The following is a 14291-nucleotide window of genomic DNA, read 5'->3' as shown; positions in this document are numbered from 1 at the left end:
CCCCACTTTTGAACCTCCCCACAGGTTGCTATTTCTGGGTTAGCAACTTCTGGGGAGGTTCAAAAGTGACTCTTTCAGCCCTTAAACAAACAAATAATGATTCTACATGTAAGTGGATTACTTCCTGTGCAGTGGTCACAAATTAATTGAAGAATGTCTGCTAAGTGGGCTAGACCACATTATAAGTGTTTGGGGAGTTCCATTCTTGAGCCTTCTAAACAAACAAAGACAGAAGAGTAAAAGCCCTCTTTCAGTTTTTACTTGGAAATTGTAGGTTATATGTAACTTGCAAGTTGTAACACAGTCATAATTATATAATTACAGATCTGTATATATAGCCAGAGAGTTAACGTTTTTTTTTTTTTTTTTTTTTTTTTTTTTTTTTTTATGAAAGATTTAGCAATTAATTGCAAGGATACACAAATAGCTACAAAGCTAGGGTGAAGTGAGTCCTATAACATACGCTTTAATAGTTACAACATGTCAACTAGATGTGAATACAGATGAGACTTAAATGAACTTATACTAGTACAGTCTACTAAAGTAAAGTCCTTGTGGCTAACCAGCCTATTCCATATTGTGATTGCATGCGGAAAAAATGAGAATTTGTAAAAGGATGTTCTACATTGGTAGGGGACCAGAGTAAAACAGTTAACAGTTCTACTACTGTACGTCATATTTCTCTTGGTTGCTGGGTTGTTTGGGAAGTCAGTTAGATTGTGTAGTATTTTGAAAAGGTGGCAAAGCACCGCAGCAAGGCGCCTCAGCTGCAGAGAAGGAAGCCTGGTCAAGGTGAGTAATTCTTCACTTTTCAAATTCCATTTCTTCAGACAGACTCTCATAGCAAATCTCTGGACTTTTTCTAAATTGTTTATTTCACACTTGTGAAATGGGTTCCATACAGAGGATGCGTATTCCAGATGTGGTCTCACGAACGATGTATACAACTTTAACAGTGTTGTTGGAGAAGAATTCTCAGAGAACCTGCGATGTAGGAGACCTATCAACTTCCTTGTTTTATTACAAATCGTATTGATGTGAGTGTGCCAGCTCAAGTCAGCCGATATGGTAATTCCTAAATACTTGTAGTTAGAAACCTGCTGCAGTACATAACCATTTAGAAGTAGAGTTGGAGCCTTCAATGAGCGCGATGTTTTCTTAGAAACGGACATAAACTTACACTTGCCAAGATTAAATTCTAATAATTTAGTGTTCAAAAAATTTGAGACTTTAGAAATGTCCTTTTGAAGATTCACGTAGTCATTAGTAGATGTGATAACTCTGTATAAGGCCATGTCATCAGCAAACATATTTAGCTTACTGTCTTGAGAAATAACATCTGTGACTTGGTTTATGTACGTAATGAACAATAGTGGACCCAAAACCGAACCTTGGGGCACACCTGAGAGAACATGTAAGCTGTCTGAGTTACTGCCATCAATACCCACAAACTGTTTCCTCTCCAGTAAGTAGCTATGCACCCAGTTTAGTAAATATTTGTTAAAATTAAGTGACTGTAGATGTTTCAGAAGATTGACATGGGGGACAGTATCGAATGCCTTTTTGATACAATTAAGATCGAGTACAATTGTCCTTTGCTAGTGGAGAGTACGATTGACCTTTGTTAGTATATAGCTGTAGTATGCAGCTATAGTAATCCTTGCAGCTGCTTGTTTGTGTGTAGCCTCGTTCCCATGCCCAGGACAGAAGGATTTTTCACAGAAGGAAGAAAATTAGGCCTGGTATTGATTGTGTTTGGGCGTGGTTGGAATTTACTGGGTGTGACCGTTAATTACCTCTGGAACCAAGGTGTCCGGATAATCAAGGTTCCACTGTAGATTTTAATGGTCCAAATATCATACAAAAGATCTGCTCCGAGCCGGCATCTGAAACTTCCCAGCAATGGCGTATCAATTGTGTAGTCAATCAAGCCACTGATAGCAGAAGCTTGAGAGCCTGGGCCTGTTCTTTTATGAGAGTGACGCGCCTTCTTCCTTCACAAAAACTGCTCATAAATAACAGGTACAACCAATATCAGGCCTAGTTGGCGACCTAGCGTTATTTTACAGACATGTCACTCGATGCTAGTTTGTGTGATCTGTGCCTATAGCTACAAGTATACACATGCATGTATACGTTGCAGGTTCAACCGTAGCCTAGTCAGACTAGTGTCAGACTGGCTATGGTTCTCTGATAATTCTCTCTCACCCATAATGCAGAGTCACCAGACCTTCCCTGAGCCTCAGCTCGTTTCTAATAATAGGCTATGGTTCTCTAATAATAGCCAATTATAGGTGTGTAGCAATGGTCAATTGTAAGGTCGCACCCCCTCTACGTACCTAGGTAAATGTCTCTAGCTAGAAGGTGAGCTTTTACTTGCAAAATGAACTCTCTAAAAGCGAAGGTGAATTCTCTACTAGAAGGTTAATCGTAATCTCTATTAGTGAAGATCAAATCTTTACTTAGCAAATGTCGATTATATTGTTCTTGCATGTGAACTCTATGGGCCACCGTACATATCAAAATAAATAATTCAGTTATCGTAGGATATGTTTCTGTTCTCTGTTTTCTAGTTTAATTAAGTATAGTCTCACAAGTTATTCATAAGCTAAACATACCGTTGATCTGACAGGTTATTTTCGTAAACAAAGTGAATCAACTAAGCTATAAAATCGCACCATTGATCTCAGTGACAAGATTGAAAACAAGAAATCATACCAGAGACGTAAATAAACAAACTTTTTGTTGCTGGATCCTTCTTCAATTATAGTAATCAGTTGGCATGGAAGCCTCAGAAGCGTTGAGTGAGCTTGTTGAAGGTATAAAGGAAGCTTACAGAGAGAGGCAATTAAACACTGAGGAACAATGGCCACCAGTTAGGGGACACAAGCTGATCAACTTGCAGTTAGTAGAGGTTGAAAAAGAAGAAGGATTTAGAGCTGGTTTACCACAACATGGTGCATCTGATGATAAGGTAAAACGCCTTCCAATTCTCCATGGCAGCCTGTTCAGAGTCGAAGAAAGCAAGAAGCCAGTCAGAAAGCTCATTGTTGAAGGTAATACTGGGATTGGTAAAACCACACTGTGTACCATGCTTGCTGAAGGGTGGGCAGAGGGCAAAATCCTGACACAATTCGACTGTCTCCTGTTGCTTCCACTAAGAGATCAGTTAGTCAGCTCAGCTTCTTCTCTTCCTGACCTCCTGGCCCTTCATCACCCCGATGAGATCATCTGTGAGTCTGTTACTCGGCAACTAAAGAGGACAAGAGGAAAAGGGGTGCTGATCATAGCTGATGGCTGGGACGAGCTCAGTGAAGTAAATCGTTCAAAAACGTCTTTTCTGTACAATCTTTTGTTTGGTCGTCTTCTTCCGTCAGCTTCTGTTCTCCTCACCTCACGACCTTCTGCTTCAGCTCCTCTTCACAACATTCCTTCTGTGGACCGTTTGGTTGAGGTAGTCGGCTTCAATGAAGAAAATGTCAAGCAATACATAGTGTCAGAGTTTCAGCAATTCCCAGAGAAAGCTTCTTCTCTTATCCAGCAGCTTGAGAACAACCCAGTCATTCTGAGTGTGTGTTCTGTGCCCCTCAATTGTGCCATTGTTTGTAACTTGTGGCACACCTTAGACCAAGAGCTTTCTCGTACGCTAACTGAGCTGTACACTCAAATTGTGCTTAATATTATCCTTCGTAATGTCAAAAAGAAGTTCCCTGATTGTCCGATTAGCCTCAATAGCTTTGACGAGATTCCGAATGATCTACAAGACACATTTTGGTTGATTTGTGAGTTTGCCTACCAATGCTTACTATTAGACCAGTTCGTTTTTTTGGAAGCTGAATTGTCCTTTCGATTACCCAACGTTGGTGACAAGTTACTGTGCTTTGGTCTGTTGCAGTCTGCTCGATCACTTCTACCTGTTGGTCATGGCCTTTCTTTTCACTTTGCTCACCTTACCATCCAGGAGTTCTTGGCTGCCCTCCATCTTGCTACTCTACCCAATGAAGAGAAACTGAAGGTTGTTGAGGCTCATGCTGACAGTAGCCGGTTTGACATGGTGTGGAGATTTATGTTTGGTCTTGCTAGTAAACACAATGTCAGTCGTAGTGATAAGGTGATCAGTTTGGAAGATGTTTTGATGGATCAATTTCTAGTGGCTAAAAAGTTTAACAAGTTTGCTTTGTGCCGTATGTCTTTTGAAACGTTAGACCCTAGCTTTGCAGTAAGAGTTAGCATTATGTTTGGAAAAGATCTATTAAACAGTGATTACTATTCTCCATTTGATTGTATGGCTCGTTTCTATATTCTTCGTTATGTTGAAAGATGTAATAACATTGTCATCAGAATAGGTAATTGTGGTATCAATGATAGGTTGTTGAAGGAATTAACTGACATACTTTCCAATGCAAACGGTAAACTGCAAGTGCGATACTTATCCCTCCAGCAGACCAAGTTGTCTGATAAAAGTGTTGCTGATTTATTCAAGATAGCCTCAGCTGCCTTTACAGATTTAGATCACCTCTCGTTATATCAAAACAACTTCACTGACGTCATGTCTTCATTCATCCACACATCTTGCACTAGCCTCACGCAACTGCATTTGTCTCACAACCCTCTTGGAGTGTCTGGCATACAGTTATTAGAGACAGCTGTACAGTCTGGTGCTTTTATCAACCTGGAGCTCTTGGGGCTCTCTAACACCCTCACTGAAGACGCTGATGTCAATGGAGCTCTACTAACAACCCTCTTACAGTCCATTGCCTCTCACTGTTGTCGTGTGTTAACCTTATTTCTGTATGATAACAATTTAGGTTTACCTGGATTATTTTCGATTAAGGAGAACATTCCGTTACGATTGAATGAGATTGGATTAAGAATTACCAATTTCACCACTTTACTTCACTCGGAGTCTCAATACAGTCAATTGTGAGATGCTGAATATCAATCCACCAAATAGTTTAACAAAGATGAACTTGATTGGCTCTAATTTCAGTGGAGCTGCTGGAACTCTTTTACTGGCAAACATTTTTCGAGCATTTCAATCACTAGAAAAACTTAACTGCTCTGACTGTTCTCTCACCTCTGCTGACATCATAATGCTTATCCACCATCTCAAGTCTGCCAATGTAATATGTAAGAGTTTAAATTGGTTGTATCTCAGCAACAACTCCATTGATAATGAGGGAGTGATAGCTCTCACTGAGTGTTTACCAGAGCTGTTTCCTAGACTGAAGGTTATTGGCATCGTTTACCAGGCTGGTGTTGATGTCTATGGTAATCCTGTGAGCGAAGAGTTGATACACATGTGCAACAAACACTTGGAGGTATTGTTATCTCACCATGCATACATCTTTATTACTTAGAATTATTGCAGGCCTTCGAGGAATCCCGTAAAATCGCAATTCTGAATGAGTGGGAGAGAACGTGTCTACCTCCGCAAAACGATGAGGTAAGTCTCTCATTATGCATGGGGTAGATATACTATCGTTTTCTATATAGATGGCTCACGTTTTCTACAAAATTTGGGTTACGCTACTGTCAAAGATGATTGAGGTGGCTAAACTATTTGACGTGAGTGCAGCACATTTTGTGTGAGCATTTTTGATTATCTGATCTTGTAGCTCGACCGAACAGACGATGCACTGGACACTCTTGGTACTGTTTGTTACCAGGAGTCCCTACAAATTACAGAATCACCTACTGTACGGTCTACTCAAATAATGGAACAAGAGGAAACAGGTGAGTTAACTACTACCAATCATTATACTGGAGCTACTATCAAGTTATTGTAATGGAGCTAGCTATCAGAATCCCTCACACCTGTCTTGCACGGATCGACCCTCATGCACATGACAAACACACACATGCAGACTTTGTTGTATCAGTTTCTGACTCTAATAGTGATGAGAAAGTTACGCCACCCCTCCAACCTTCATCTCCACGAACAACTCAAACCGGTTTAGGTAGAGCACCTGTATAATGTTTACTCTGAATTAAGCGCATTGCAAAGTTGTGTACTATAAGCGTATTGCACTTTCTTAGTAACATTGCCAATGCTGTAGTACTATAATCTATCCCCTCTTTCCCATTCAGTCCCTCCAGAGTTGACTCTCAATGTTCTGGACAAGGAGCTCAAAACACTCACAAAACCAATACAGTTTGGGGTCAGTTTGAGGATAATTCCCCAACACCGACTGGAGGTCATCCAGCAAGACAATCGAAATGGTAACTAGGCACTAGTTGGGGAAGTACATGAGAAAAGTATACTATATACCGACCTACACCTTACTTAAAGTATTCTGTTGTCAAGCAAAGTAAGCTTGTTGTACTGTAGTCAATTCTGAGGCATTATATAGGTTTGCACATGCACATGCACACTAGGATCTAAACGAGTTAGACACTGTTTTAGAGGTGTCCATGTGATTAATTAATTTAATTAGAAGCTCTCAGCCACTTGTATAGCACCCTCGCTATACGCTTGGGATACTAAAATCAGTACCTCTTTGGATTCTAAATCCCATAGAAACCTCCAAAACAGTGTCTAACTATTATTTAATGGGTTTGTGCGTAATATTGAAGTCTTAGTCTTTATAGAGTTCACATTATTTAATCAATACACATGCAGATACTGAAGGTCAGAAGATTGCCCTGTTCCAGTTCATTGCCAAGAACTACAAGAGTCTAGGAATAACTTGGAGCATTATTGCCGACGCTCTCCATGACATTGATTATGGGGACTTGTCATCAGTTGTTAGGGGAAAATACTGCACTGACTATATCTAGAATGTGACTTTGTTCATTCACATAATATAGACTACAGATCGTAATATTATAGTTGTAGATCTAGTACTTTTTTTTATTGATGTATCGAGTCCTTTGTTGTTAGAGTTTGTTCTTATTTTTAAGGAGTTTGTATTGAAAACTGAAACTGCATGTAACAGCGTGTTTGTTTTTTATCTACGTATACCACCTACTTACTTCGATTCATGGTGAATTTTAATTAGCTGCATGCATGAAAGAGTTTCCTGTTTGGTCACGTTGCATTGGGCCATGCAGGAGACCACATCTAAGAGGTTGCTCCCCTTACATAATACTGAGCCCTTACACAAGCTAAGAATATACAAGCCCTATATAGCTACAAGGACTTTGCATTGAGGACTCAGCTGAACCTGTGAATCTTGTAAGTAGTCTGTCTGTGTATAAAGTGATAATAGTACAAATTTAGCCACTTCGATATAGTAGATTATTGGTTAGTATAGATCCTATGGTGTAATTATAGGTCCTAATTGTCTACTCTCTGCTAGGTTTAATATTGTATCTCTGAATATTTAATATCTTGCTAGTCTTATCGGTCTCGCAGGTATAAGCATAGATAGAGTAGGGATTGTATACAAGGCTGTTGTCCGTTGTCCGGAGTTTAGAGGTGTCCGCTATTCTGGGTTTCAAGTACACTATTAGATAGTAAAACCAGTTGATACAAGACATGCTGTCCGCTATAACAGAGGGTTCCGCTATTTAGAGAGTCTGTTATAAGAGGTTCCACTGTACCTACGGTAGTACCATCAGGGGACATGTGATTCAGTAATCACAGACTTGTAGACCTGATTGCAAAACATCACGTGAATCACTTTCGTTTCCAATCCCTCTCTATACTCTATCTATGGCAGAGCCAGAGGAAGCAAATATGAAGTGGTCAGGCCGGACCCATAAAGGGGGGTTCGGGGATTCTCCCCCCGGAAAAAAAGTTTTTGAATGGTGCTCGCTGGCGCATTCTGGTTCATTCTGGTTCATTTTGAGTAATATTTGAAAATTGACATTTTAATTGAGATATCACAAATGTATATTATGTGAGGACACTGAAGGGAACTCAATTGCAATTTGTAGAGAGACGTTTTCTTCTGGCTTGCAGTTAGATCTGACAATAGATAATTAAGCAGTACATGTACTGCTATTATAGTATATATTACCAGCACCTTTGTCAGTAACGATTATTACCAAACCGAATGATTTTTCATTTTTAATGTTAACGATCCTTACCAAATAAATGAGCGAACGTGGGAAAAGTGGTTTAGTTTTGGTCTGACCAACCGGAGCGGTTCCGCCGGCTCTGTATAATGGTATAATCAACCTGGCTACACACAACATTCACTCAAACCGTGAGTGCTGATGCCTCGGTGGGGGTGTCAAAGTTACATAACATAAAGCTACTATAGCTATTAGTATACACTATTTCATGATGACACATTAATTAATTTGCTGTATGCAGCAGAATCCAGAATCACAGCGAAACTCAAGGAGTAGGAAATAAAATCGACATGATTGTGTTAAAAACGATCGATGCCAAAAGTTCAAGTCTAAAAATTAATGGCTGCATCAGCAGAGCCTTGGAGCTCTCTTCTCACTCTTGCAGCTACCAATAGCTAGCGTTCTAGTGCAGAGCTAACTACTAAGTAGAGTAGCAACACTCGGTGAACAAGTTTTGCTACACACTCTTCTGATGCAATGGCATTCCAAGTGAGAGAAACTAGTCTAAGAGGCTAAGGCCATACAAAAAGTCAATTTGTACTTTCTCAGGCTATTATTCCTACAATAGCAAGCAATCGAGGCAAACGATAAATATTAATGATAATGACTATCTGAAAACATACCCCAACTTCCTCAAAAAGCGGAAGTGCATAATTTAAACTTATCAACCATCCTTTTATAGTGCCTCTACTTTGAGGTCTGTGATATTGGAAAGCTGACCATTTTCCAAGCGCGAGAGCCTGAGAAACTACAAATTGATTCAGGTCTGACTGCAAACCGTTAGATAATGGTGGCCTCTTGAAAAAGTCCAGTATTGCCATCAAAATCCAAACGATTAATACCATAATCTCCATTTTTTTCCTAAAGTTGCATTCTTACGTCATGGCTCCACTGGAGATTATAAAGAAAAAGGCAATAATCGTTCGGATTTTGATGGCAATACTGCACTATTTCAAGAGGACACCATTGTCTAACGGCTTGCAGTCAGACCTTGAAACCAGAGCTGTACATAGTTTACTAGTTATAGATTACGGTCATGCATTGTAGCTAGCTGCTTAGAGCCTTCTGTTGATACGAGAGAGAGAGTTCGAAGAATCGTGGCTATGTTCGAACTAAATCTGTTCCAATAGTTGAGTATTTGGCCCTGTCACTCCGCCGAAGAAGCTTTTTGTTGGCTGTGAGTTTGGACTTGAATAGAGCTTTACCTTGTCTATACCTAGGTACTATCAGCTTAGTGCTCTGAGCCGCTGTCCTCGAGAACACGCGTTCGAAAATAGCACGTGTTCGATAATGGGTTGTTTACTCTAACGGGGAATTTGTCAAATGAATCTGTAATTTAAACAGTCTATTTTATAGTTAACATGGAAACACAAGAAGAGTTTGTTGAAAGTGTAAAGGAAGTTTACAGAGAGAGGCAATTAAATACGGAGGAGCAATGGCCACCAGTTTCTGGAGACAAGCTGATAAACTTGCAGTTAGTGGAGGCTGAAAAGAAAGAAGGATTTAGAGCTGGCTTGCCACAACATGGTGCACCTGATGATAAGAAGGTTACACGTACTAAAATTCTTCACGGTGGCCTCTTCAAAGTTGAAGAAGGAAAGAAAGCAGTCAAGAAAGTTATCGTTGAAGGCAATGCTGGGATTGGTAAAACCACACTGTGTGCCATGCTTGCTGAAGGATGGGCAGAGGGCAATATCCTGACACAATTTGACTGTGTTTTGTTGCTTCCTCTCAGGGATCAGTTAGTCAGCTCAGCTTCTTCTTTTCCTGACCTCCTGGCCCTTCATCACCCCGATGAGACCATCTGTGAGTCTGTTGCTCGACAGCTAAAGAGGACAAGAGGAAAGGGAGTGCTCATCATAGCTGATGGATGGGACGAGCTCAGTGAAGCAAATCGTTCAAAAAAGTCTTTTCTATACAATCTTTTGTTTGGACGTCTTCTTCCTTTTGCTTCTATTATCCTCACCTCACGCCCTTCTGCTTCAGCTCCTCTTCACGACCTTCCTTCTGTGGACCGTTTGGTTGAGGTAGTTGGTTTTAATGAAGAGAATGTCAAGCAGTACATAGAATCAGAGTTTGAGCAATTCCCAAAGAAAGCTTCTTCTCTTATCAAGCAGCTTGAGAACAACCCAGTCATTCAGAGTGTGTGTTCTGTGCCCCTAAATTGCGCCATTGTTTGTAACTTGTGGCACACTTCAGACCAAGAGCTTCCTCGTACGCTAACTGAGCTGTACACTCAAATTGTTCTTAATATTATCCTTCGCAATGTCAAAAAGAAATTCCCTGATTGTCCAATTGGTCTCAACAGGTTTGACAAGATTCCGAATAATCTACAAGACACGTTCTGGTTGATCTGTGAGTTTGCCTACGAATGCTTATTATTAGATCAGCTGGTTTTCTCAGAAGACGAATTGTCCTCTCGCTTACCCGAAGTTGGTGACAAATTGCAGTGCTTTGGTCTGTTGCAGTCTGCACGATCACTTCTATCTGTTGGTCATGGCCTATCTTTTCATTTTGCTCACCTGACCATCCAGGAGTTCTTGGCTGCCCTCCATATTGCTACTCTACCCAATGAGGAGAAACTGAAGGTTGTTAGGGCTCACTTTGACAGTAGCCGGTTTGACATGGTGTGGAGATTTATGTTTGGTCTTGCTAGTAAACACAATGTCAGTCGTAGTGATAAGGTGATCAGTTTGGAAGATGGTTTGATGAATCACTTTCTGATGGCTATGGAGCGTGATATTTTGGATGATTGTTTGATTTTATGTCATGCGGCCTTTGAAGCTTCGGACCCTGACTATGCATTAAAAGTTTGTATAATGTCTAAAGATTCTTTATTGTACAGTGGCTTCAAAACTCCCTTCGACTGTGTAGCTAAGTTTTATGTTCTTCGTCATGCTGCAAAATGTGATGATATGGTTATCAGCATATACTATTGTGCAATCGATGATAAGCTGTTGAAGGAACTAACCGACATACTTTCAAATGCTAATGGTAAACTGCAAGTTAAAGAATTATCCCTTCAACAGACTAAATTGTCTGACATTGGTATTTCAGATCTATTCAAGAGAGCCTCAGCTGCCTTTAGAGCTTTAGATGATCTCTCTTTGTCTAAAAACAGCTTTACTAACATTATGTCGTCATTCATGCACACATCTTGTACTAGCCTCACACAACTGCATTTATCTCACAATCCTCTTGGAGTGTCTGGCATACAGTTATTAGAGACAGCTGTGCAGTCTGGTGCTCTTAATAACCTGAATACTCTTGGGTTATCCAACACCCTCACTGTCGATGCTGATGTCAATGGAGCGCTATTGACCTCCCTCTTACATTCCATTTCTTCTCAGTGTGCTCGATTGGAATACTTATACCTCTCTGATAATAACCTTGGGTTACCTGGATTATGTTCAGTTGTTGAAAACATTCCGTTACGATTGAAACAAATTGATTTATCAGCTACCCATCTCACTAATTCATTTCACTCAGAGTCCATGCTGTTGAATCTTCACCCAAATAGGTTTTACTGTTTAAAACGGTTGGACTTGATTCGCTCCAATTTCAGTGGATTCACTGGTACTCTCTTACTGGTAAAGTTTCTTCAGGTATTTCGATCACTGGAATATCTTATCTGCTCTAACTGTTCTCTCGCCTCTGCTGACATCATAATGCTTATCCACCATCTCAAGTCCGCTAATTTGATGTGTAAGAGTTTGTATTTGTTGGATCTCTTTAACAACTCCATTGATGACGAGGGAGTGGTGGCTCTCACTGAGTGTCTACCCGAGCTATTTCCCGGACTTGAGGACTTCAATGATTTCCAAGCTGGCGTTAATCTCCATGGTAATCCTGTGAGCGAGGAGTTGATACTCATGTGCAACGAGCACTTGAAGGTTATTCACTATCTCTATTTCACAGTTATAGTTATTATTTTTTAAATACAGGCCTTTGAGGAATCACGAAAAACCGCATTGCTGAATAAGTGGGAGAAAACATATTTACCTCCGCAAAATGAAGAGGTAAGTCATTTTTCATAATTATTGGCATAGACACTATCATTTCAATCTATAGATGGCCTGTGTTTTCTACAAACTTTGGGATGCACTACTGTCAAAATTGATTGAGGTGGCTGAACTATTTGACGTGAGTGAATGTTGTACATTTTATGTATGTTTTTTACTGATCTTATAATTATTGTAGCTCGACCAAACAGACAATGCACTGGACACTCTTAGCACTGCTCCTGCCAATTTTGAGATCTTTACTCCAGTACATAATTACCAGCACTCCCTTCAAGCTACAGAATCACTCAATGATGAGCCTACTGTACAGTCTACTCTAATAACTGATCAGCTGGAAGAAACAAGTGAGTTAACTCGCTTGTATTGACCCTCAGATCACACACACGTATACATACAGGCTCAGTTGTGTTAGTTGCTGACTCTAGTAAAGATGATGTAATTGCACCACCCCTCCCAACTTCATCTCTACAAGTAACTCCAGCCAGTTCAGGTAGATCACCTGTCAGTCTAGCTGTCACTAATATTTTTTTGCAGAGACACTTATAATAATTATCATAATTGAGCTATATCACACATATACGTATACATACAGGATCAGTTGTGTTAGTTGCTGACTCTTACGAGATGTGCACCTTAATTTACTATAGTGACTGTATAGTACTAATGTCCCTCTCCTCCCATTCAGTACCACCAGAGTTCACTCTCATTATCTTATACAAGGAGCTCAAGACACTCACAAAACCAATACTCTTTGGGGTCAGTTTGGGCATTCCTCAATACCGACTGGAGGTCATCCAGCAAGACAATCGATGTGGTAAATTAAAATGATGCATTGGGGAATTGTTACTTTGTTTAGTTCTTGCCTCTTTCTATATATTAACCCTTTCCCCGTTGAAGCCGTCATATGACGGCTACTTTAGTGGTAATTTTCAAAAATTCGCTGTGTATATGCTGCCTCGAGGTACGCTTCGTACAATAATGTCGAAAGAAAAGTGACCGTTTCAAGATCTTCGTAGTACAACCTCAGTGAGGTTCTATAGAGCAGCTAGACAGTGAGAATATCGATGCTTATGGCCTTATTGAGTGAGAGGATAGTGACTGGGATCATAGCTAGATAAGAAGCTACCTCAAGCTAAGGCTCTTGCGATGGATAAACTTCTTGGATCTGGTAAGCATTATGTAGTACAGTATATAATTGTATTTAGGCTAGTTAGTACAGCAGTGGACATCATGAGCCACCATTGAACTTGTAAACCTGTGTGTAGGTGAAGAAAGCGTCTGCTGGTACGACCTCACTGAGAACTTTATGCAGATCCTGATTGAACCATGTCACCGTGAGAACATTGAGAACACTTATTTAGTGTCTTTGTGCCGTCATACAATAAATTATTATTTATGTACATAATTGTGAATGTTTGTAAACAATTGCTAATTAGTGGGGGTGGTCAGTTGCTAGGTAACGAAGATGGTGTCAAGATACCTGCGCTACCTGCAGGAAATAGTTACAAGTCATTTCAATGTATGGTTCATGATATATGAATTTTTAAAGAAAATTGTTATTTATTCTGTATTTTCTTGTTTTAATTAAAACTGGGAAAGGGTTAATTAGTTATGTTATTTATTTTCTCTCTGTACACATCCAGATACTGAAGGTCAGAAGATTGCTCTGTTCCTGTTCATTGCCAAAAACTACAAGAGTCTAGGAATAACTTGGAGCATTATTGCCGACGCTCTCCATGACATTGATTATGGGGACTTGTCATCAGCTGTTAGGGGGAAATACTGCACTATAAATAGTACGTGACTTTGTTCATAGGATTTAGTATATATAATTATAGTCTGCAGATTGTATAATTATAAATGTACTGTAGTACTAGCTTTTTCATTAATATTGTTGACAGAGTTTTTTTTATTGTAAGGACACATATTATCATTGCTACATTAGTCTATAGTTATATATCAAAACTGAAAGTTTAATGTACGGTGGCCCTGAGGTACACATTATAGTATAGGCTCGAGATTGTGGGAGATTCAACTGAGGCTACCCTATGTCAATTCCAATTTGTCACGTCAGTTCAACTAAGGCTATGTCAATTTAACTGATACTATGTTAGTTCAAAGGTGTACTGCAATTTAACTGTTATGTGTTATGTTTCTGGCTTGCAATTGTTACTTAATTGGACTGTAGTGACTCTATACTATTCACTTCCTAGCTATAATAGGCATATACAGCAAAACATTACTAGC

General features: G+C 39.8%; 3 protein-coding genes across 7 annotated transcripts; all 3 read left to right on the top strand.

The window, feature by feature from the left end:
- Window positions 1–154: 154 nt before the first annotated feature.
- On the top strand, window positions 155–4941 carry LOC135346184 (NACHT, LRR and PYD domains-containing protein 3-like). Of its 5 annotated transcripts, none has more exons than XM_064543736.1 (3): window positions 166–270; window positions 1685–2022; window positions 2633–4941. In XM_064543736.1, the coding sequence occupies exon 3, from the start codon at window positions 2783–2785 to the stop codon at window positions 4925–4927; it is 2145 nt and encodes a 714-aa protein (XP_064399806.1). In that variant the 5' UTR covers window positions 166–270; window positions 1685–2022; window positions 2633–2782; the 3' UTR covers window positions 4928–4941. The 5 variants fall into 5 exon arrangements, with proteins under 5 accessions (XP_064399803.1, XP_064399806.1, XP_064399807.1 ...); XM_064543737.1 differs by having other exon boundaries at window positions 175–270; window positions 1703–2022; XM_064543735.1 differs by having other exon boundaries at window positions 226–270; window positions 1667–2022.
- A 23-nt stretch (window positions 4942–4964) lies between these two features.
- LOC135346186 (uncharacterized) lies at window positions 4965–6980 on the top strand. The gene is made up of 7 exons (XM_064543739.1): window positions 4965–5321; window positions 5372–5446; window positions 5497–5568; window positions 5619–5736; window positions 5868–5960; window positions 6091–6222; window positions 6623–6980. The coding sequence occupies exons 1-7, from the start codon at window positions 4965–4967 to the stop codon at window positions 6778–6780; spliced, it is 1005 nt and encodes a 334-aa protein (XP_064399809.1). The 3' UTR covers window positions 6781–6980.
- A 54-nt stretch (window positions 6981–7034) lies between these two features.
- Window positions 7035–14016, top strand: LOC135346180 (NACHT, LRR and PYD domains-containing protein 3-like). The gene is made up of 8 exons (XM_064543728.1): window positions 7035–7177; window positions 9379–11915; window positions 11967–12041; window positions 12094–12165; window positions 12223–12388; window positions 12442–12534; window positions 12730–12858; window positions 13688–14016. The coding sequence occupies exons 2-8, from the start codon at window positions 9384–9386 to the stop codon at window positions 13846–13848; spliced, it is 3228 nt and encodes a 1075-aa protein (XP_064399798.1). The 5' UTR covers window positions 7035–7177; window positions 9379–9383; the 3' UTR covers window positions 13849–14016.
- The last annotated feature ends 275 nt before the right edge of the window (window positions 14017–14291 follow it).

This window comes from Halichondria panicea, chromosome 13 (genome assembly GCF_963675165.1).
Source record: "Halichondria panicea chromosome 13, odHalPani1.1, whole genome shotgun sequence".
NCBI lineage: Eukaryota > Metazoa > Porifera > Demospongiae > Suberitida > Halichondriidae > Halichondria > Halichondria panicea.
Note: the sequence above shows the minus strand (reverse complement) of the source record. Positions and strands in the feature narration are given on the sequence as shown.

What these genes read in the sequence shown, in the direction of transcription:
- LOC135346184 (XM_064543733.1), top strand. Translation starts at nt 2,783, where the DNA reads ATGGAAGCCTCAGAAGCGTTGAGTGAGCTTGTTGAAGGTATAAAGGAA.
- LOC135346186 (XM_064543739.1), top strand. Translation starts at nt 4,965, where the DNA reads ATGAACTTGATTGGCTCTAATTTCAGTGGAGCTGCTGGAACTCTTTTA. An exon ending in AGGTGGCTAAACTATTTGAC is followed by an intron (nt 5,569 to 5,618) that starts GTGAGTGCAGCA and finishes CTGATCTTGTAG; the next exon opens with CTCGACCGAACAGACGATGC. An exon ending in CCAGCAAGACAATCGAAATG is followed by an intron (nt 6,223 to 6,622) that starts GTAACTAGGCAC and finishes ATACACATGCAG; the next exon opens with ATACTGAAGGTCAGAAGATT.
- LOC135346180 (XM_064543728.1), top strand. Translation starts at nt 9,384, where the DNA reads ATGGAAACACAAGAAGAGTTTGTTGAAAGTGTAAAGGAAGTTTACAGA. An exon ending in TGTGCAACGAGCACTTGAAG is followed by an intron (nt 11,916 to 11,966) that starts GTTATTCACTAT and finishes TTTTAAATACAG; the next exon opens with GCCTTTGAGGAATCACGAAA. An exon ending in TGATCAGCTGGAAGAAACAA is followed by an intron (nt 12,389 to 12,441) that starts GTGAGTTAACTC and finishes GTATACATACAG; the next exon opens with GCTCAGTTGTGTTAGTTGCT.